General features: G+C 36.4%; 1 protein-coding gene across 39 annotated transcripts in view; it reads left to right on the top strand.

The window, feature by feature from the left end:
* LOC106871661 (serine/threonine-protein kinase mig-15-like) overlaps positions 1-21,717 on the top strand; it is a 764,441-nt gene that overhangs the window by 155,604 nt on the left and 587,120 nt on the right. For all 39 annotated transcript variants that reach the window (XM_089357111.1, XM_089357081.1, XM_089357079.1 and 36 more), the window contains exons 6-15: positions 3,235-3,283; positions 5,283-5,344; positions 6,756-6,846; positions 10,260-10,332; positions 12,724-12,781; positions 13,107-13,161; positions 13,965-14,043; positions 15,123-15,292; positions 16,736-16,817; positions 17,796-18,040. In XM_089357111.1, the coding sequence (XP_089213237.1) occupies positions 3,235-3,283; positions 5,283-5,344; positions 6,756-6,846; positions 10,260-10,332; positions 12,724-12,781; positions 13,107-13,161; positions 13,965-14,043; positions 15,123-15,292; positions 16,736-16,817; positions 17,796-18,040 (964 nt within the window). The remainder of the gene's footprint in view (positions 1-3,234; positions 3,284-5,282; positions 5,345-6,755; positions 6,847-10,259; positions 10,333-12,723; positions 12,782-13,106; positions 13,162-13,964; positions 14,044-15,122; positions 15,293-16,735; positions 16,818-17,795; positions 18,041-21,717) is intronic.

The raw sequence follows: 21,717 nt of genomic DNA, 5'->3' as shown, positions 1-21,717 counted from the left end.
CTTCTGTGTTTTGTTTCTTTTTCTCTCATTCACAGTAACTATTTATTTAACTAATTTTCACAATTAATTCAATCCTGGTTTTGTATTCTGTCAACTTTTCTCTCTGGTGTAAATTCACTGAGGGAAATATTCGACTGACATTATGCAGTCGCTTTATTAATTTATTTAATTATTTAATTATCTTTTCATTTATATATATATATATATTTTTAATTTGTTTGTTTAAAATTTTTTTTTTTTTAATTTTAACTTTATTTCTTATTCAAAAAACTCCTTGTTTTTGTCTTCAACTATAAACTGTTTCATAATGCACATTTGGTTCCAGAGTTACTATAGTTCTTAATTGATTAAAAGAAAAAGAAAGCATCAACTCTGTGTATATATATGTGTGTATATTGTACAGCTGGTTGAGTGTGGAGGTGCAATGGCCCAGTGGTTAGGGCAGCGGACTCGTGGTCATAGGATCGCAGTTTTGATTCCCAGACTGGGCATTGTGAGTGTTTATCCGGCAGGGGATGGTGGCGAACCCTGCTCTACTCTTTCACCACAACTTTCTCTCACTCTTACTTCCTGTTTCTGTTGTGCCTGTAATTCAAAGGGTCAGACTTGTCACACTGTGTCACGCTGAATCTCCCCGAGAACTACGTTAAGGGTACACGTGTCTTGCACGTTAATTTCACGAGCAGGCTGTTCTGTTGATCGGATCAACTGGAACCCTCGACGTCGTAAGCGACGGAGTGCCAACAACAACATTGTACAGCTGGTTGAGTATGTAGGGTGTTAAATTACTAAACAGAATGTAAAACCAGTGTGCATTGTTCATAGCTAAGATGCATAACTCTGGTTCAGCCCATCACGCCATTAATAGGAACCATAGGTGTGAACAGCTTACTACTACTGTTAAGGTAAATTATATTAAATAGCTAGAGCACTGTTTAATAATGAAGTATTTCTGTTGAAATCTTTCAATGGGTTTGGAGAAAGCAATGGAAAGCATTCCTCAGTCGTGAATTCTTAATTCTTTCAGTTAGCTTTGGCCATTAAACCCAGACTTTGGTACTCGTTAAAACCTGATTCTGTATGTAGGGTGATTCAGTTAGCTATGTTCTGATTATTGGTGAATTTAATAATAAATTATGTTCTGATGTTGCAGTTATTCGCACCAATTACTGTGGGTTGTATGAATGACTATAATCATTTTTCTAAATTTGAACTGTTCATAAGAAATTTATAACGAGACGACACAGCACTCATTTGTTGAAATTACAGGAATGCTTTATGTAAATAGACTAAGTATTCTTAATGGGTGTTGGTATGCCCTTGTGATTGAGTCATTTACTTTACAATCATATGATCCAGGATTGGGTCCTATTATGCAGGCAGCACTTTGGGTAAGGTTTTCTGCTATAACCTCCGACTGACCTAAGCCATAGAAATTATTTGACTAATGGAAATTTTGTCTGGAAATCTATCAGATACAATGTATTTGGTGAAATTGTGGTGTCTCCTTTTTTTCCTCCATGCCCTGCAATGGTCAATGATGCTGCAAAAAAAAAAAAAGTGTATTTTATTTCAATATGTAAGTTCAGATATGGCTATAAGCACATGTATGACTATGGTTAAGGAACTTACTTTGCAACCATATGGTTTTGAGTTCAGTCCCACTGCATGACACCATGGGCAAATGTCTTCTATTATAGCTCCAGACTGACCAATACCTTGTGAGTGAATTTGATACATGGAAACTGTGTGGAAGCCTTGTTGTAAACGTGTGTCTGTGTTCTTCATAACTAGTGTTGGTTTGTTTACATCCCCATAACTTAGCAGTTTGACAAAAGAGATCAGTAGAATAATTACCAGACTTAAAAAGAAAAAAATAATCACTAGAGTTGATTTATTTGAGTAAACCCTTCAAGTCAGTGCCCCAGCATGGCCACAGACCAATGACTGAAATCAGTAAAATACAAGATATTTTCCTAGCAGTTCAAATGCAAATTATTTTGTCTGTATTTCCATTTGACTTTACAGTTCATCCTGATGGGGCTGAATGGGGTCAGATGCAATCAAACAACAACTGTATTCTGGTGTCATCAGTCTGGTCAGCATTGTCCATCTCCTCTTACATATTTGCAGCCTTGTGCTGACATGGAGAATCATTATAATAATTTCTATTTTCATCAGAAAAGTCCTCATTATTTTTCTACTATGTCGCAAGAATTTAGAAATGATATTTTCTTCTAGGTCACAGACCCTTTTTTTGTGAGAAGTACAGATCAGTGGTCTTCAATCTTCCACCTATGGACTCCTTTGATTCCTATTATACTCAGATGGACCCTCTTAGCCATTTGATGTTCCTAGAAATCCTGATATATTTTTATAATTAAATATTATTAGAAATTGTATAAAAAAATTTGTTAAAATTAGGCGCAGGTGTGGCTGTGTGGTAAGAAGCTTGCTTCCCAACCACATGGTTCCGGGTTCAGTCCCACTGCATGGCACTTTGGGAAAGTATCTTCTACTATAGCTTCAGGCTGACCAAAGCCTTGTGAGTGGATTTGGTAGACGGAAACTAAACGAAGCCCGTCGTATATATGTGTATATATATGTATGTACTTGTGTAACTGTGTTTTCCCCCAACCATCGCTTGACAACCGATGTTGGTGTGTTTATGCCCCCATAACTTAGCAGTTCAGCAAAAGAGACTGATAGAATAAGTACTAAGCTTATAAAGAATAAGTCCTGGGCTTGATTCGTTCGACTAAAGGTGGTACTCCAGCATGGCCGCAGTGAAATGACTGAAACAAGTAAAAGAGTAAAAATATCTTGTGTATTGACGAAGTATAACCAATTTATTTCACATGAATTTTAACAAAATCTTATACAGACCCTGCTTGAGAACTACTGGTATAGATTCCATTTGAAGATAACACCACTAAATGACTTGTAATTGTCTTATTGGCCCTAGACAGATAAAAGGCAATATCAATTCTGATAGGATATGAACTCTGAATATAGAGAGACGAGGCTAAATGCTGCAAGGCAGTTACTCTGCCACTCTACCCAGCAACTCTGGCATTGACTAGGAATAATAAATAATATATTCATAAATCTTCATTGATTAGGTAATTAATTAAAAGCAACATAAAAATACATGAAAGCAAGTGATTTTAATAGTAATGTGTGTATAATTGATTTTAGATTCAAAATTAATCATTTTTTTTTCTTAAATTGCAGTTGGTGATGGAATTCTGCGGTGCTGGTTCTGTCACAGATTTAGTTAAAGGTGAGTACATTACAATTTTCTTGACCTCTATCATTCTCGTCGTCATTGTCGTCGTTGTCGTCGCCATCGTCGTCTTGTTCTTGTTCTTCTTCTTACGTCCGCTTTCCATGCTGGCAAAGTATTCCAGTCATGACCAACCCATCAATTTGAATGTATGAGACTGCATTGTTTAATGTCCTTTTTCCTTTTTAAAGCAATAGGGTGTGATGTGAAGAGTTGGCTAGTATTTCTAGCAGGTGGAACAACCATGCAGAAGCTCTGTTAGCTCAATAACTCAAGTGTTGTTTGTGATATTGACAAAGCTATTATGATGTACAGCCACAAGTTTGCTTGTCAATCTAAATTTCGTTTTGAAGATACGAGACACACCACACTCAATGTATATTATCTCTGACATAGAAGGTGATGGAATATTTTCACAGCTTCTGAAATGAGATAATTTCAGTTCTTTTATTAGTCTGACAGAGCTTTGAGGTTTTATAATGGCTTTTGGCCATGTGTTCAATATTTGAAAGACCATAATGATCAAAGCTGTTCTACACATTTTTGCACGTGTTTAGTGCTAAGTGCTACTGGGTGAGAACTATAGCAGTTTTTGAGTGATAATCAGGAGTGGTTAGTTAAGAAGGAAGGAACCAAAGTATTGATACCAAAGACGTCCTACATGATTCTGTTTTTGAAATTCCTATAGATTATAATGACCATTCATGCTTACATCCTCACCATAGAATTTTTCTTTATCGTTTCTCGAAATTTAACTCCATAAATGTGTACAGCTAGTTGGTATGCAGTCGGCGTTGTTAAAGAACTCGCATAATTATTTAATACAGCGTCATCCATTTATCACAGACTGACAAGCGGAAATTTTTTTCTAACTACTCAAAGTAAAAACTTAACGAATGTTGAAGCTAAATAATTCAACTCATTGATTAGTTAATAAAATTACAGTTTTTCATTGGATTTGCTATAATCAATAGATTGTATCAGGTAGCATTAGGTTTACTGTTAAATGAATGCCTTACAGCTTGCCAATAAGGAGTCTATATATAGATGCCTGTTTTTTTTTCTTTCAAATTGTGTCTCTCTCTTTCTCTATCTCTCTCTCTCCTCCTCCTTTCTCTCTCTCTCTCTCTCCTCCTCCTTTCTCTCTCTCTCTCTCTCTCTCTCTCGCTACACACACACACAAATATATATTCACACACACAAATATGCATACATATGCATTTGTGCATGCATGTGTGTATGCATGTGTATATATATATGTATATGTATGTGTACATACTTATTTGTGTGTGTATGTACATACATATGTATATATTTGTGTGCGTGTATATGTATGTATGTGCATGTATGCATGTATATGTGTGTGCATGCGTGTATGCACATTTATGTGTGTTTATATATGTGTGTGTATGTATATGTATGTGTATGTACATGCGTATGTGTACATTTGTGTGTGTGTGTATGTATGTGCATATGTCTGCATGTGTGTGCGCGTATATGTATGTGTATGCATGTATATATGTGTGCATGCATGTATGCACATGTATGTGTGTTTGTGTGTATGTATGTGTGTGTGTGTGTGTGTGTGCATATATATATATACATACATAATTTCATAATGCATGGAAATAGTTTCGGACAAGAAGAAATCTGTCATTAATTATTTCATGAGACAAGTTGCTTTTATTTTTGAAGGTATTGAAATATTTCCTATTTGTAATTTGTCACACACAGCTTCTGGTGCTGAATAGAATCTATCAACAGCAATGTCCCTCGACAACAGCAACAACCGCTGCTGATTGCCAGAAGCTGTTACAAAGTGGTGGTGGTCGTGGTGGGGATAATAAAATAAATAAAGAAAAAGAAAAAGAGAGAGTTGTAATATATTGATTGTGTTCATATTCTTGCCAGATTTAACGCATCCAGTACCTACCTGAATAAAACTTCACCTGTTCTTGATCTCTAGATTATTTACCTTTGTTTTCTTGTATTCCAGCTACCAAAGGCAACACTTTAAAAGAAGAATGGATAGCATATATATGTAGAGAAATTTTAAGGGTAAGTCTTCACTGTAGCTGTTTTGAACTCATCATCATCACCATCATTATTCTAATGTCCACTTTTCCATGCTTGCATGGGTTAGACAGAGTTTACTGAGGAAGATTGTCTATGGCTGGATACCCTCCCTGTAGCTAACCCTCACCTTTTTCCAAGCAAAGTAATATTTTCCCCATGGCTAGACATGTCCTCACAGTATATTGGATTTGAATGACACTGCTTGTATAACAGTGACACTCATTTACAACTATCAAGCAATGTCATGGACAAGGTAACACAAAAACACACATATACGTCTGTGAGGTGCTTCTTTCAGTTTCCCCCCTACCAGATCCACTCACAAGGCTTTGGTCTGCCTGGCATAATAGAAAACACTTGTCCAAAGTGCCACACTGTGAGACTGAACTTCAAACCATGTAGTTGGGAAGCAAACTTTTTACCCTACAGCCATGCCTGCGTCATCATATGTGCATTGTACTTAAAAGCTTTAAATCCTAGAAAAAAAAAGAAAAAAGAAGCTAACTTTTTTTGAATTAACAATGCTTTCTTGTTGCAAAGAATTCTTTTCTTGTAAAGAAGGCAGGAAACAGTTCTTGAAATAGCAGGTTTTTTTTCATCAAATATTCATTTTGGTTTTACTCATTTCATTTGTCTTTTGAATGAACTAAAAGAATTAAAAAAAAAAACCCAACAAAAAATCAAACAAACAAAACAATTGCAAGATTCTAGATTATTCATTGGATTTTAGTATTACAAATGATGGTTTAGTATACTGACTAAAATTTTGTTTGAGCTCCATTGCTATTGAGATTTGTATTTCTTATGATTTAAAGAGAAAAAATAACCGAGTCATTTCAATTAGTTTGGTCTGCTCTACTGTTTTCTTCATCTGAATAATGACTTCATTCCTTAAGGCGACGAACTGGCAGAATCGTTAGCACGCCAGGTGAAATGCTGAGCGGTATTTTGTCTGCTGTTACGTTCTGAGTTCAAATTCCGCTGAGGTCGACTTTGCCTTTCATCCTTTCGGGGTTGATTAAATAAGTACCAGTTACGCACTTGGGTCAATGTAATCGACTTAATCCCTTTGTTTGTCCCCTCTGTGTTTAACCCCCTCTGGGCAATAAAGAAATATATAATAGAAAGGATTATAACTAGACATAAAAACAAGGGACCCCAGCATGGCCACAGCCTTAGGGCTGAAATGTGTAAAAGAATAAAAGAGTAAATATATATATGGATGTAGATGGATATAGATATATGCTTGGTTATCCAGTAAGATTCTTGCAAAACACTCTCATAAATTATTATCTTTGATTTGTATTCGTTAATGATATTCTCATTTCTTTTTCATTATGACACCGTATGTTTCTCGCATATCTAATTGATATTCCCTCTATCTTATACTTAGGGTTTATCACATCTTCACACCAATAAAGTCATCCACCGCGATATTAAAGGACAAAATGTCTTGTTAACAGATAATGCTGAAGTGAAATTGGGTAAGGAATTGTCTAAATGTCCTTTTTTTTCTCTCCTTCTTTTCTTTTAATAATATTTCATTGTAGAATTGAGTTAATGTATACCACTTGTGTACCTTCTATTAACACCTGAGATGTTTTATAATTTCACGAAGTTTCAGCTTTTTTTAGAGAAAGAACTTTTTGATAAACAGTTACGGCCTTTCTACATTGTTGGGATCTAATGACTATAGTGTAATCATCATCATCATTGTTTTAACATCCACATTTCCGTGCTTTTATGGATTGGATGGAATTTGTCGAGGTGAATGATTCTCATTTACAAACAGCAATGATGTCTATACTAGTTCTTATATATTTAATACTTTATATTTAATACTCAATATTTCATATATTCAATAAGACATTCAATACTTCATTTCATTTTACTATTTATATTATATATTCCATATTCTATATCCCACATTAATTTTATAAGAATATAAATAAAACATAAAAAACAGACAGAGTTGGAACTCTTTTAAATTATACACACACACACACACACACACACACACACACACACACACACACACACACACACACACACACACACACACACGCATGCACACATACACATGTGTGTTTATGCTTGTCCTCCCCACTGCTTGACAACTGATGTTGGTTTGTTTATGTCTCTGTAACTTAGTAGTTCACCAAAAGAGATTGATAGAATAAGTAACAAGCTTAAAACTTAAGTACTGTGGTTGATTTCATACAACTGAACTCTTCGGTAGGGGGGGTGGGGTAGCTCCAGCATGGTCAGAGTCTAACACCTGAAACACGTCAAAGAAAAGATAAAGATGACAATAGTTTAGAATTTGGAATTGGAATGCACTTTGCAGAATTTTTATTTTGTCCCATTGTCGATAGAAACGGCTTCTTTTGAACAGTGAATGTATTACATCATGGATATTGTTTGATCTACTTTATCACTATGACTTTGATAAAGGAGAGAGAGAGCGAGCTTCAATTATTGAAGTCAAATAGAACATGGAAGATATAAGATGGATATAATATTCTATGACATGTTGTTCCAGTGCCTTACCTAAACTCTGAATACATTTATCTTTTTAAGTGATGCATTGTGAGGTGCTGAGAATTTTGATGTTAGAAATTGGTTGTGTATAATAGATGGAAGCTTGAAGAAGTTAAAATGGAGACACTGAAAGGTGTTTGTGGCAGAGGTGTTTGTGGCGGAGGTGTTTGTGGTTTGTAGATACTGCTGAGCTGAGATTAATGGATTGAATTTATGGAAAAGCATCTCTCTCTTTTCTCTCTTGCTAAATTTTGTCAATATGAGGGAAATGGATACTGAAGCTGTAATAATGTTGACATTAAATTAGTTTGGGGTAAGTTAAGCTGCCAGTGCCTGCGTTACTAACTCCATAGATGGTAGGAATTTGTTATGTGTAATAAATGGTTCAATTCCAGCCACAAATCATTGCCATTCTGAATACTTGGTAACAATACTTGTCTTGCTCTGCATAGCTGAATAAAAGGATTTATTTCTAGTTTATGGTTGAGAATGTGGAGGCGCAATGGCCCAGTGGTTAGGGCAGCTGACTTGCAGTCGGAGGATCGCAGTTTCGATTCCCAGACCGAGCGTTGTGAGTGTTTATTGAGCGAAAACACCTAAAGCTCTATGAGGCTCCGGCAGGGGGTGGTGGCGACCCCTGTTGTATTCTTTCGCCCCAACTTTCTTTCACTCTTTCTTCCTGTTTCTTGAGTAACGCTGTGATGGACTGGCACCCCGTCCAGCTGGGGTGGGGGGGAACACATACGCCATAGAAACCGGGAAACCGGGCCCATGAGCCTGGCTAGGCTTTAGAAGGGCGCATAAAAAAAAAAAAAGAATGGTTGAGAATACTTATTTAGCAGGGAGAATACTTATTTAACTTGCATGAGGCAAACTGTGTGGTCATTTGATTTGCTAGAAATAGCAGCCAAATCTTGCTCACAATATCCTGTTGTCTTAAAAAACAAAAACAGGAGGATGAATCTGGTGTTGGGGAAACGTGATGGCCATGATTAAAACATCATTTTGTTATAGAGATCTGCATGATCAAGTCTGGTTAACCCTTTCACATTCAAACAGGCCAAATCCAGCCAGAACATTCTACTTGTTTTATGTTCAAACTGCCAGATTGGGTCTCTCACACTTACCTTACAATGTCATTCTAAAAATTTACAACCACACTATCAAAATCTCTGAGATACAAGATAATGTCTGATTAATTCAAAACAATGTGAATAAAAATAAGAATTCATCATCATCATCATCATCGTTTAACGTCCGCTTTCCATGCTGGCATGGGTTGGACGATTTGACTGAGGACTGGTGAAACCGGATGGCAACACCAGGCTCCAGTCTGATTTGGCAGAGTTTCTACAGCTGGATGCCCTTCCTAACGCCAACCACTCAATACAATTTAATCTGAACGCTAAAGGATTAAACAGTTAAACCACATCAACAACAAAATAGCTTTAACAAAAATAAATGCAACAACTGAAATAAAAATAATAAAATTAGAAAGAAAAAAAAACACTAGCTTAAGACCAATTACTATTAGTATTTCAATATCAGACTATTAGTATTTTAATATTATACTAATATTTTAATATCAGACTATCAATATTTTAATATCAGACTATCAGTATTTTAATATCAGACTATCAATATTTTAATATCAGACTATTAGTATCTTAATATCAGACTATTAGTATCTTAATATCAGACTATTAGTATCTTAATATCAGGCTATTAGTATCTTAATATCAGGCTATTAGTATTTTAATATCAGACTATTAGTATTTCAATATCAGACTATTAGTATTTTAATATCAGACTATTAGTATTTTAATATCAGACTATCAGTATTTTAATATCAGACTATTAGTATCTTAATATCAGACTATTAGTATCTTAATATCAGACTATTAGTATCTTAATATCAGACTATTAGTATCTTAATATCAGACTATTAGTATCTTAATATCAGACTATTAGTATCTTAATATCAGGCTATTAGTATCTTAATATCAGGCTATTAGTATTTTAATATCAGACTATTAGTATTTTAATATCAGACTATTAGTATTTTAATATCAGACTATTAGTATTTTAATATCAGACTATTAGTATTTTAATATCAGACTGTTAATATTTTAATATCAGTCTCCACTGGGGCTGACTTTGCTTTTTATCCATTCAGGGTCGATTTAGTAAGTACCAGCTGAGCATTGGAGTTGATGCCATCGATTTAATCTCCCTTCCTTGAAATTGCTGGCCTTGTGCCAAAATTAGAAACCAGCATTTTACTTATCACACTATTAAAGTAGTGCTGCTAATGACCCACGTTTTGTGAAACTAACATTCATTTCTTTCTTTGCAGTGGATTTTGGTGTAAGTGCTCAATTAGACAAGACTATTGGCAGACGAAACACATTTATTGGAACGCCTTACTGGTAGGTTGCAATCTATTGTCTTTCATTAATTGGTTTGAGAATAATATTCGAAGTACCACCATCACGATTACTTCCACCAACATCCCTACCACCTTACCTTTCATTGCTAGCATCACTGACACTATACCATCATCAAAATCATTGCCACCAATATTGTCATCGTTGTAAGGCGGTGAGCTGGCAGAAACGTTAGCATGCCGGACGAAATGCTTAGTGGTATTTTGTCTGTCTTTACGTTCTGAGTTCAAATTCTGCTGAAGTCGACTTTGCCTTTCATCCTTTCGGGGTCGATAAATTAAGTACCAGTTACGTACTGGGGTCAACCTAATCGACTAGCCCCCCCCCCCAAATTACGGGCCTTGTGCCTAGAGTAGAAAAGAATTGTTAGCATGTTAGGCAAATGGTTAGCAGCATTTCACTTGTCTTTACATTCTAAGTTCAAATTCTGCTGGGGTTAACTTTGTCTTTCATCCTTTTGGGATCGATGAACATAAGTACCAGTTAAACACTGGGGTCGGTGTAACTGATTCAATTCCCTTCCCCAAAATTACTGGCCTTGTGTCAAAATTTGAAATCGATATCATCATCATCATCACCATCACCAGCTCCACCACCGCCGCCGCCGCCGCCATCATCACCATAATAATAATAATAATATTATTATTCCTAGCCCAACTTGCACAACTTTCTGATTCGATCATTACTTCCTGTGACAATAAGGCCTGATACCTGTGCCCACTACCACCTGTATTAATCATTTTCTCTTCTCATCTTAACTTCGGTTTTCAAATGCTTTTAACCACTGATTGTAGTTCTTCTATTTTACCTGTTGTATTACATTAATATTGTTAACACTGCATCGTGCATATATGCATGTAGGCATCTGTCCATGCATGCATTCATTCATTCATTCATTCATTCATTCTCATTCATTCATTCATGGATTTGCTTTACTGCATCATATATAATTTATTTTTTTGTCTTAGAAAGCAAAACAACTCTATTCCTTCTTTGAAAGCTCTCCAATTCCACACAAATTTTCATCACTGTGACCAGGCCATATTTCCATGGGGAACCATTCATGTTGAGATTAACACCATTCTAATCCAATTATCAACACTGATTAAATCCTACTTTTGGCTATATTTAATAAACTCTCTGAAGGAGTTTGCTTTATGGATCAGATCTATTGCCTTCTCTATCAGTAAGCCTTGAAATTAAGGCGATTAAAAGTTCTCTTATCTTGTAAAGAATATTATTGTATTGTTTTCCATATATGTCTCCTGGTTATTCTGTGTATATAATAACCATTTACTCTTTGTTTTTCCTATACAGGGTATAATGTTAAATCATGAATTAAATTATTTATCTTTTTCTCTTTTACTTGCAAACTTCAAGTAGAATGGGAATTAAGCTATTATGATATAGCGCAAGAGTGGCTGTGTGGTAAGAAGCTTGCTTACCAACCACATGGTTCCAAGTTCAGTCCCACTGCATGACATCTTGGGCCGACCTAAGCCATGTGAGTGGATTTGGTGGATGGAAACTGAAAGAAACCCGTTGTGTATATATATATGTATATGTTTGTGTGTCTGTGTTTTCCCCCCCACCGTCACTTGACTAAATATGCTGGTGTGTTTACGTCCCCATAACTTAGTAATACCGCTCACTTTGGGAACCATTGTGTTAACTTACATCACAGAATTTATATACTTTATTATTTATAAGTCACCAAAAATGGTGAGCTGGCAGAATTGTTATCACATCGGACAAACATACCAAATATGCCAACTGAACATAGCCATTATGGCTTTATATTGTCTTTTATCTGTTACTTGTTTCTGTTTGTGGACTGTGGCCATACTGGGGCACTGTCTTGAAGGATTGTAGCCAAACAAATCAACCCTAGTACTAAGGTTATTCTTTTAAGTTTAGTCCTTGTCGGTCTCTTTCACTGAACTGCTAAATTGTGTGGGTGTAAAGAGACCAATACAGGTTGTCAAGTGTGAGGGCAAGGGTGACAAGCAGACACAACACACACTGAGTAGGCTTCTACACAGTTTCCATCTACAAAACTCACTCACAAGTATTGGTTAGCCCAGGGCTATTGTAGACAACACTTGCTTCAGGTGCTGCGCAGTGGGATTGAACCTGAAACCATGTGGTTGCCAAGCAAGTTTCTTAATCACGCAACCATGCCTGTGCCTATATTATCTTGCACGATATTATAGAATTTACTTCAAATACTATTAGAGCTTTACCTATTACTCTCAAGAACCTATGAATTTAAGATCTTTCAGCAATGTTGGGAGTTCTCTGTCCAGGAATTTGCTTTTTGCTACTGAATACTCAATATGCAACACTGAATATTATCTTTGTTAACTATTCCAGGATGGCACCAGAAGTTATTGCCTGTGATGAAAACCCTGATGCTACATATGATAATAGGGTAAGTTTCTATCCTTCTCAACCCTTTAGCATTCAGATTACTCAGTCAAATGTAATACATATTTATTCTCATTGCTTTGAATTAATCATGCATCCATTTCATAGCTTTCAGATTTCTGTGCTGTGATTGCTTATTTTTAGAATGACATTGTAGGGTAGGTTTGAGAGGTTGGATTTGACTGGTTTCTGCATAAAACAGAATATTTGGGCTGGGTATGGTTTGTTTAAATGGTAATGGGTTAAACCTTGATATCTCTGTTCGCCATTTATTCATTAAAGTAGAAAAGGTGTTAATCGAATATGTTTTTATTTCATTTATTCTACAGAGTGACCTTTGGTCGCTGGGTATCACCGCCATTGAAATGGCAGAAGGTAAACCTCGTAAGTATTGCAGATGTTTTATAAATTTTTGTCTCTAATAACAATACAGAGAACATAATTTCTGGCAAACTATGTATATCCTTACTTAGTTATCTTTAGCTAAAAATCTTTATGATTTTTGATTATCATTATTATTTTGTATCTGTTTCTCCAATATTTTAAGCATTTTAAACATGTAAATAGATGAACTCTACTTTGCGTTGCATATTTGTTGTTTGTTGGCACTCAGTCGCTTACGATGTCGAGGGTTCCAGTTGATCCGATCAACAGTACAGCCTGCTCCTGAAATTAACGTGCAAGTGGCTGAGCACTCCACAGACACGTGTACCCTTAACGTAGTTCTCGGGGGATATTCAGCGTGACACAGTGTGTGACAAGGCTGACCCTTTGAATTACAGGCACAACAGAAACAGGAAGTAAGAGTGATAGAAAGTTTTGGTGAAAGAGTACAGCAGGGTTCACCACCATCCCCTGCCGGAGCCTCGTGGAGCTTTTAGGTGTTTTCAATCAATAAACACTCGCAATGCCCGGTCTGGGAATCGCAACCGCGATCCTATGACCGCGAGTCCGCTGCCCTAACCACTGGGCCATTGCGCCTCCACGCGTTGCATATTAATAAAGAAACAACAAACATTGTTGGGAATTTGACAGTTAAATAAAATGGATATTTAGTTACCTTGGATACTGATAAATATGTGGGTGAGAAAATTACCTTAAGTAGAGTTTGGTAAATAGTGTTGAATTTGATTTTGATCCTTTGTCAAAGAAAAAAAAAGTTTACATGGAATTTATCTTTATTTCAGCCCTCTGTGATATGCATCCGATGAGAGCTTTGTTTCTAATCCCAAGATCTCCACCTCCTCGACTCAAATCTCGCAAATGGTATAATTTATTTTTCCTTTGTAATTGTTTTTTTTTTGGTTGCATTCTATATGATGAAAATTTAGTTTTGATGATTTCATTAATCTCATATTAGTTTCTTGGTGTCTGTGGATAGTTCATTGGTCAGGATGAAGGTTTTGTAGACGTGGTTGTAGTATATATTGCTTATAGAATCAAATAGAATGATGAATATAACAACTACAATTGAAAGATACAAAGAAAGGAGAGCAGTTTCAAGAAGATAACGTGTTTGTACACAATTATAAAAGTTATTCCTGACATATTCTTGACTGAAGATGGTCACTAGTCACCCAAGTGTCAACACATCTGAAAATTCTCCTCATAATTTCATTTCTTTTTTGCACTAGTATTGGTTCGGAAAACGAAATGAGATTATGGCACATGTAATATTTGCACGCATCAGAGAACTACGTGATTCCTTTGAAGCCAACAAATGCTTTGTGCAGTTACTTGAACTGCTAGAAATAATAACTAAATCATATTCTTTTGTCTTAAAAGGGAAGGCACATTGACTAATGCACTCCTAGGTATATTGTTTGCCCCCCCCCCCCCCCAAAAAAAACAACTTATTTATGAAATGGTTACAGTTAATTTGTGTCTTGATCATGATTGCTTGACCAGATCTGACCTCCGGTAAAACAATAACAGAACTCATTTACATTTGTAAATGAGATTCCTTTCGAAAACGGAAGACAAAGTAGTGAAGGTGGTGGGGGAAGGGGGTGATAAATTAATCTCTTCAAAATAATCTCTTTTAAAATTAAATAGCTCGTTTTAAGTAAACTCTTTGGGAAAGTAATATCTTCATTGGCTGTTCTTTGTTTTCTCACATTCATCATCATCATTTAATGTTCGTTTTCCATGATGGCATGGGTTGGACGGTTTGACTGGGGACTAGCAAGCCAGGAGGCCGCACCAGGCTCCAATCTGATCTGGCAGTGTTTCTACAATATGTGTGTTTGCTTTAATCTTAAAAAAAAAAAAGAAAGTAAAGAAAATATTTTAACATCTTAAAAAGCAGAAAGAGAAAGAAATTCATTGTCTTTTGTTTCTTTAAGGTCCTCAAAGTTTCAAAGTTTTGTAGAGGCTTGTTTGGTGAAAGACTATACTCAGAGACCTAATACAGAACAGTTACTGAAACACCCGTTTATCAGAGATCAACCCACCGAAAGGCAAGTGCGTATTCAGCTCAAAGACCAGATCGACCGGCACAGGAAAAACAAAAGAGGTAAAGTTACACTCTGATTGGATTACATGGTTATATATTTATGTCATAAGAATTTAGAACGTTTGAGAAGTTCAAAATAAATCAGCTCCCTACCTTGTGTTCCATAGAGAAAAATAAATTACTTGATATAGGTGCTGGTGTGGCTGTGTAGTAAGAAGCTTGCTTCCCAACCACATGGTTTCAGGTTCAGTCCCTTTGGCAAGTGTTTTCTATTATAGCCTTGAGCCAACCAAAGCCCTTGAGTGGATTTGGTAGACGGAAACTGAAAGAAGCCTGTTGTATATAGTGGTTAGGCCATTCAGCTCACGATCGTAAGGTCGTGAGTTCAGTTCCCAGCGACGCATTTTGTCCTTGAGCAAGACACTTTGTTTCACATTGCTCCAGTCCACTCAGCTGACAAAAATGAGTAGTACCTGTATTTCAAAGGGCCAGCCTTGTCTCATTCTATGTGTCACACTGAATCTCCCTGAGAACTACATTAAGGGTACACGTGTCTGTGGAGTGCTCAGCCACTTGTACGTTAATTTCACGAACAGGCTGTTCCGTTGATTGGATCAGCTGGGACCCTCGTCATAATCAACAGAGTGCTCCTTTTATACAAATGTGTGTGTGTGTGTGTGTGTGTGTGTGTGTGTGTGTGTGATTGTGCCTGTGTGGTTGTGCCTGTGTTTGTTCTCTACCACCAATTGACAATCAGTGTGTTTATATCCCTGTAACTTAGTGGTTTAGCAAAAGTGATTGATAGAATAAGTGCTAGGCTTAGAAATAATTACTGGGATTGATTCGTTTTACTAAAATTCTTCAACATGGTGCTCCAGCATGGCTGCAGTCTAATGACTGAAAGCAAGTCTTCACCATATTATCCCAGAAACCATCTCCACCTGGAAGTATTTTATAGATAGCTTTTCTATCCAAGATCACCCTGTCATAGTTCAGTTTGTTGACATTGGCGTTGTGATTTAAGCTGCTGTCTAACAGTAGAGCCATTTCATTGAGAGAGCATTCACCTGATGTGTCAGTTTGTTCACAGACCTGTACATTAGACTTATCAATTGATAATGTGAACAGATTCTAACAAACTGTAAAGTGTTTCTCTGTGTATGTGTAGGTTTATATTGGCTGTGACATAGTCAAGAATCGTCCCGTTATAGTGGTAATCCTGTTTCACAGAAGTCATTTAATATACAAAATATAAAAAAATACAATGTTTGATTGTGTTAGCATAATAATAATAGAAAGATATTTTTAAAATACAGTTAGAGAAAATATTTAAATATATGAAACTAAGATTCTAAATTATTGAGTATTTCCAGTCATCTATATTGGAGCAGACCTATTTAAAGATGTTTGTGTGTGTGTGTATGTGTGTGTGTCCATTGTATTTTGATAACATTTTTTCTGAATATTTTTCTTATGTATTATTTATTGTCCTTGTCACTTCAGTTGATGATCATGAGACAGAATATGAATATGAAGGCAGTGACAATGAAGAAGAAGATGATAATGCTTTACCTGGAGAATCGAGGTTTGTACGATGTCTTTAACTTCATATTTATCTACAAGATATAATTTACCTTTGTTAGTGGCTCTTGTGCGGGTGGCACATAAAAGACACCATTTCGAGCGTGGCCGTTTTCGTGCGGGTGACACGTAAAAGCACCCACTACACTCTCTGAGTGGTTGGCGTTAGGAAGGGCATCCAGCTGTAGAAACTCTGCCAAATTAGATTGGAGCCTGGTGTTGCCATCCGGTTTCACCAGTCCTCAGTCAAATCGTCCAACCCATGCTAGCATGGAAGGTGGACGTTAAACGATGATGATGATGATTAGTTGCTATCTATGGATTAATTTCCACTCCTTAGTCACTCCTTACTAATTGCTGAAGTGGTTTTTAAAAAGAACCTTGGCATTCAATGCTTTTATAGAATGCAGCAAACTGTACAATCAAGAAATTGTAAATAATTTCAAGAATGTCCTATTTAAACACCAGAGACCTGAATTCCTTTATATGGTTTATTTACTTTGCTTGTTCTGAGTTTGATTTTTTAAAAATAATTTTTATTGACTTAAGATATATTTCTCCTTGGTGGACCAGGCCATTTATTGATATATGTAAGGACCATATTATAATGTTGGTGCTTCTGGAAGTATAACAACAGTTTAAGCAGACTGATATTGAACCCCTATGCAGCACTGCACAGAAACAATAGAGCCTACATGTGAACTAGGCTTGATGATGAGGTTGGTGGTTAAGAAGTTCACTTTGCAACTATGTGGATTCAGGTTCAATCTCTCCTTACCCATAACAAGCTTTCATACAATTTCCATTTACCAATTTCACTTACAAGGAGTCAGATAGTGGGAAAGAACCTGAAACCTTGTCGTTATGAAGCGTACTCTGTATCCACACAGCCATATCTGTGCTTATTCATTTAATTACAATTTGCCTTCATTGTCAGAGGTATTGAATTATAATTTGATTTCACTTTTCTATCTTCTTTCAGCTCAATATTACAAATACCTGGTGAATCTACGCTGAAACGCAACTTCCAGCAAATCCAAGAACGAGAATCTCGGCAACAGATCCGTCATCACCAAGTCGCTCCTGTACAGTATGCGCAGCGTTATCAAGCTCAACGGCCGCAGTCTGGCCAACTGCTTCGACCAGCTTCAGCATCCAGCCCGTTCCAGCCTCCGAATCCACCATTGTCAGATCATCCCAAACGCTATCACCCACCTCATGGAATAAGTAAGTTTATCGTGAAATTCCTTAAATTTGCATGTTCATCTTTGGGCTTCTATTATAATGTCAGGCTGGCCAATGCCCTCTGAGTGAATTTGGTTGATGGAAACTGTGTGGAAGCCCTTTATGTACATATGTCTGTGTGTCTCTTTTACCACTTGACAACCGTTGTTGATTTGTTTACTTCCCTGTAACTTAGTAGTTTGGTAAAAGAAGCTGATAGAATAAATACCAAACTTCAGTAAGCCCTTCAAATCAGTTCCCCAGCATAGCCGCAGTCCAATGACGCATTTGCACTTGGCTTGATGGGTCCTCTCAAGCACAGCACATCACCAAGTGTCTCAGTCACCAATCATTGCCTCTGAGAAGCTCAAAGTTTGAAGATCATTCTTCACCATCTCATCCCATGTCTTCCTGGGTCTACCTCTATCACAGATTCCATCTACAGTTAGAGATTGGCACATTTTATATCGTTATATGACTAGTCTAATATTATTTGTTACTTTTAGAGTAATTTGTTCTGAGATTGACTAATTCATGTATTTTGTGTTGACCACATAGTTTGTTTGACACAAGTTAAATTTTGCTTGTTTTTGCTTGTCAATAGCTGCAGTTTATTGTATCTGGTTAAATAAATATTGTGGAAGCAAAATTTCTTTGTGGACAATATATTGGACTACTAGTTCATGAGATCTTCTGTTCATATCGTTTGGGGGCGCTTTCGCTTGGGTTTCCAGGCAGATCATCCCAGTTCACCTTGATACAATATCATCTGCAATATGTAGGATTCCTATCAGGGAAGAGAGAGAGTTTGTGTGTGTTACCCCTCTCTGTTTAAAATCATAAAACTGAAGCTTCGTACCAGCCCTTAAAAGCATGCTTTGAGGTTTTGAATACATTTAATTGTTCCATGACCAAATCAACATAAAATAACATAATTGGTGAGCTTGCAGAATCATTAGTCTGTCAGACAAAGTGCTTAGCAGCATTTCTTCTGGGTCTTAACATTCTGAGTTCAAATTCCTCCACGGTCAAATTTGCCTTTTATCTATTTGGGGTTGATAAAATACCAGTCAAATACTGGGGTCAAGGTAATTGATTTGGCCCTCCCCCCTAAAATTATTGACCTTGTTCCAAAATTTGAAGCCATTATTAATCTGTCAATATTCCCAATATGGCTGTAACCCCCCCCCCCCATACACAATAAAATTGGGTAAGACATTACTTTTACGCCTGATAAAATATTTGGCATTTTTTTTTTTTTTTCTCTTATTAATCCAAAAAGCTTGTTTAATTCTTGTTAAATCTGTCGTCATAAGCTTCGAAAGCTGTTAGATAAATAGACTCAAGTTAATACAGTTTATCTCTTTCTTAATTAACTCGGTAATTTCTCTGGAGAAGCCACTTGAAGAAGAAACGACAAAAAGATTTCCACCTAACTCACAGTAATTGCTGAGAAGTGTTTAATTAGTATAATACTCTAAGATGATTACAGTGTGGAGAATGTTTCTAGATTTGAAGAACTGTTTGAAGTAAACAGTAATTATCTTGAATTTCTCGTTATATTTAACGTGTAAAAGAGATTTTTTTGGTCAACTTTTTAAGAAAAGCTGCTTTCACCAGATGATATGATATGATATGATATATAACTTTTAAAATCTTTCTAATTCTATCTTTCTCTTCTCCACCCCCTCTCTGTCTTTCTCTCATTGCTGTAATCCATTTACCATGCTGGCTTGGATTGGACATATATACACACACATATATATATATATATAGATGTGTGTGTGTGTATTTAGGTGTGGCTGTGTGGTAAGAAGTTTGCATGGTTCCAGATTCACACCCACGGCAGGCACTCAGGGCAAGCCTCTTCCGTTGGCACTCCAGGCTGAATAAGCCTTGCGAGTGGATGGAAACTGAAAGAAGCCCATTGCATATGGGTTTATGTCAATATGTGTGTTTGTGTTTTTCCCACCACCACTGCTTGTCAACTGGTGTTGGTTTGTTTATGTCCTACAACTTTGTGGTTCAGCGAAAGAAACCGATGGAATAAGTACCAGGCTTTATAAAACTTTAAGTAGTGAGGTTGATTCATTCAAATAAAACCCTTCAAGGTGATGTTTCGCCCCACTCCCCCCAGTATGGTGGCAGTCGAATGACTGAAATTAAAGAAGCATAAAAGATAAAAAGTAAATGATGTATGTATATATATATATATATATATATATAAAGCACCAACTGATCGTGACCGATGCCAGTATCCCCTGACCGGCTCCTGTGCCAGCGACACATAAAAAGTAGCCACTACACTCTCAGAGTGGTTGGTGTATATGTATATAGGGGAAGGAGGGGGGTGTCAATGTAATCAACTTACCCCACCCCACAAATTTGCTGGCCTTGTGCTAAAATTCAAACCAATTATTACTTGTTATGCTCTTTTAGTGTTTTCATTGGTGTTGGAATTTTTCAAAAATTTCAGAACATTATAAGTTTGTTTGTTTGGGTTTGGGGAGAGGGGGGGGGGGCGATAGAAAAATGTTTGTGAGTGACCATTTAAGATGTTTGACTGACTGTCATTTACTTTTCAGTATGTAAGAGTGTGTGTGTGTATATTTGTGATTGAATGTTTAAACAACGCATAAATGAATTGGTGGTGGTGGTGTTTATTTTTTTAAGTAGTTTGGTTGGCAAAGAAAGCCAACTAACTGTTTATTGATTGCAGTGTATATAACGAAATGTCAACTATTTATTGAAGAATGAGACACAAACAAAAGATTTCTGGTTTATTGTTTTGATGACAAGTCAATCCTGAAATGTCTAGCTGTTTATTAGTTCCGAAAATTGTTGGTTTTTATATACGAGGAACTCATTAAACATTTGACTGGTTTTTGTTAGAGATATTTGAATTTGTTTTTAATATATATTTATCTGTATGTGTCTGTTTGAACATGTGTGTGTGTATGTGTGTACCTTTGTCTGGACATCATATGATGGTTGTAAACAGGAACTGCCATAATACAAGTGTTGTTGTTTGTTTCCAGTCTTGCATGAAAAAAAAAACATGTCTGGGGAAATATTACCTTGCTTGGACACAGGTGAGGGCTGGCAATAGGAAAGGCTTGCAGCCATAGAAAATCTGCCTCAGCAAATTACATCTAACCCATGCAAGCTTGGAAAAGTGTATGTTAAATGATGATAATGATGATATGTGTATATGTAACATACACATACCTGATGAGGACAGCTAGCCAAAACTTTGAAGTCACTATCAATACCATTTCCAATATTCTGTGGAAATACATTATCTCCTTTGGAAACTGGTGAGGGTTGGTGGCAAAAAGAACTCTTGGTCATAGAATATCTGCATGAATAATCTCTGTCTGACCCATGCAAGTATTGAAGAAGTGGATGTTAAAATATATATATTTGTATGTTTGTGTGTGTGTGTGTGTGTGTGTGTGTGTGTGTGTGTGTGTGTGTGTGTGATTTCCAATTTAAAAAAGACAAATAATCTCGGACAGTCTTTGTGTGTTGATTGGTTCTTTATCAAGAGAATATTGTCAGCGCCAACTGAGATCACACACAGAAATATATAAATATTGAACATCACTGGTACCGTAACTCCTTTGGTGCATAGTAACTGATTATTCATATCTGCCCGATCTACATACATTGGAGAAGAA

This window comes from Octopus bimaculoides, chromosome 9 (assembly GCF_046866305.1).
Source record: "Octopus bimaculoides isolate indiv1 chromosome 9, ASM4686630v1, whole genome shotgun sequence".
Lineage (NCBI taxonomy): Eukaryota > Metazoa > Mollusca > Cephalopoda > Octopoda > Octopodidae > Octopus > Octopus bimaculoides.
The sequence above is the reverse complement of the archived record's forward strand: the minus strand, read 5'-3'. Positions and strand labels throughout refer to the sequence as shown.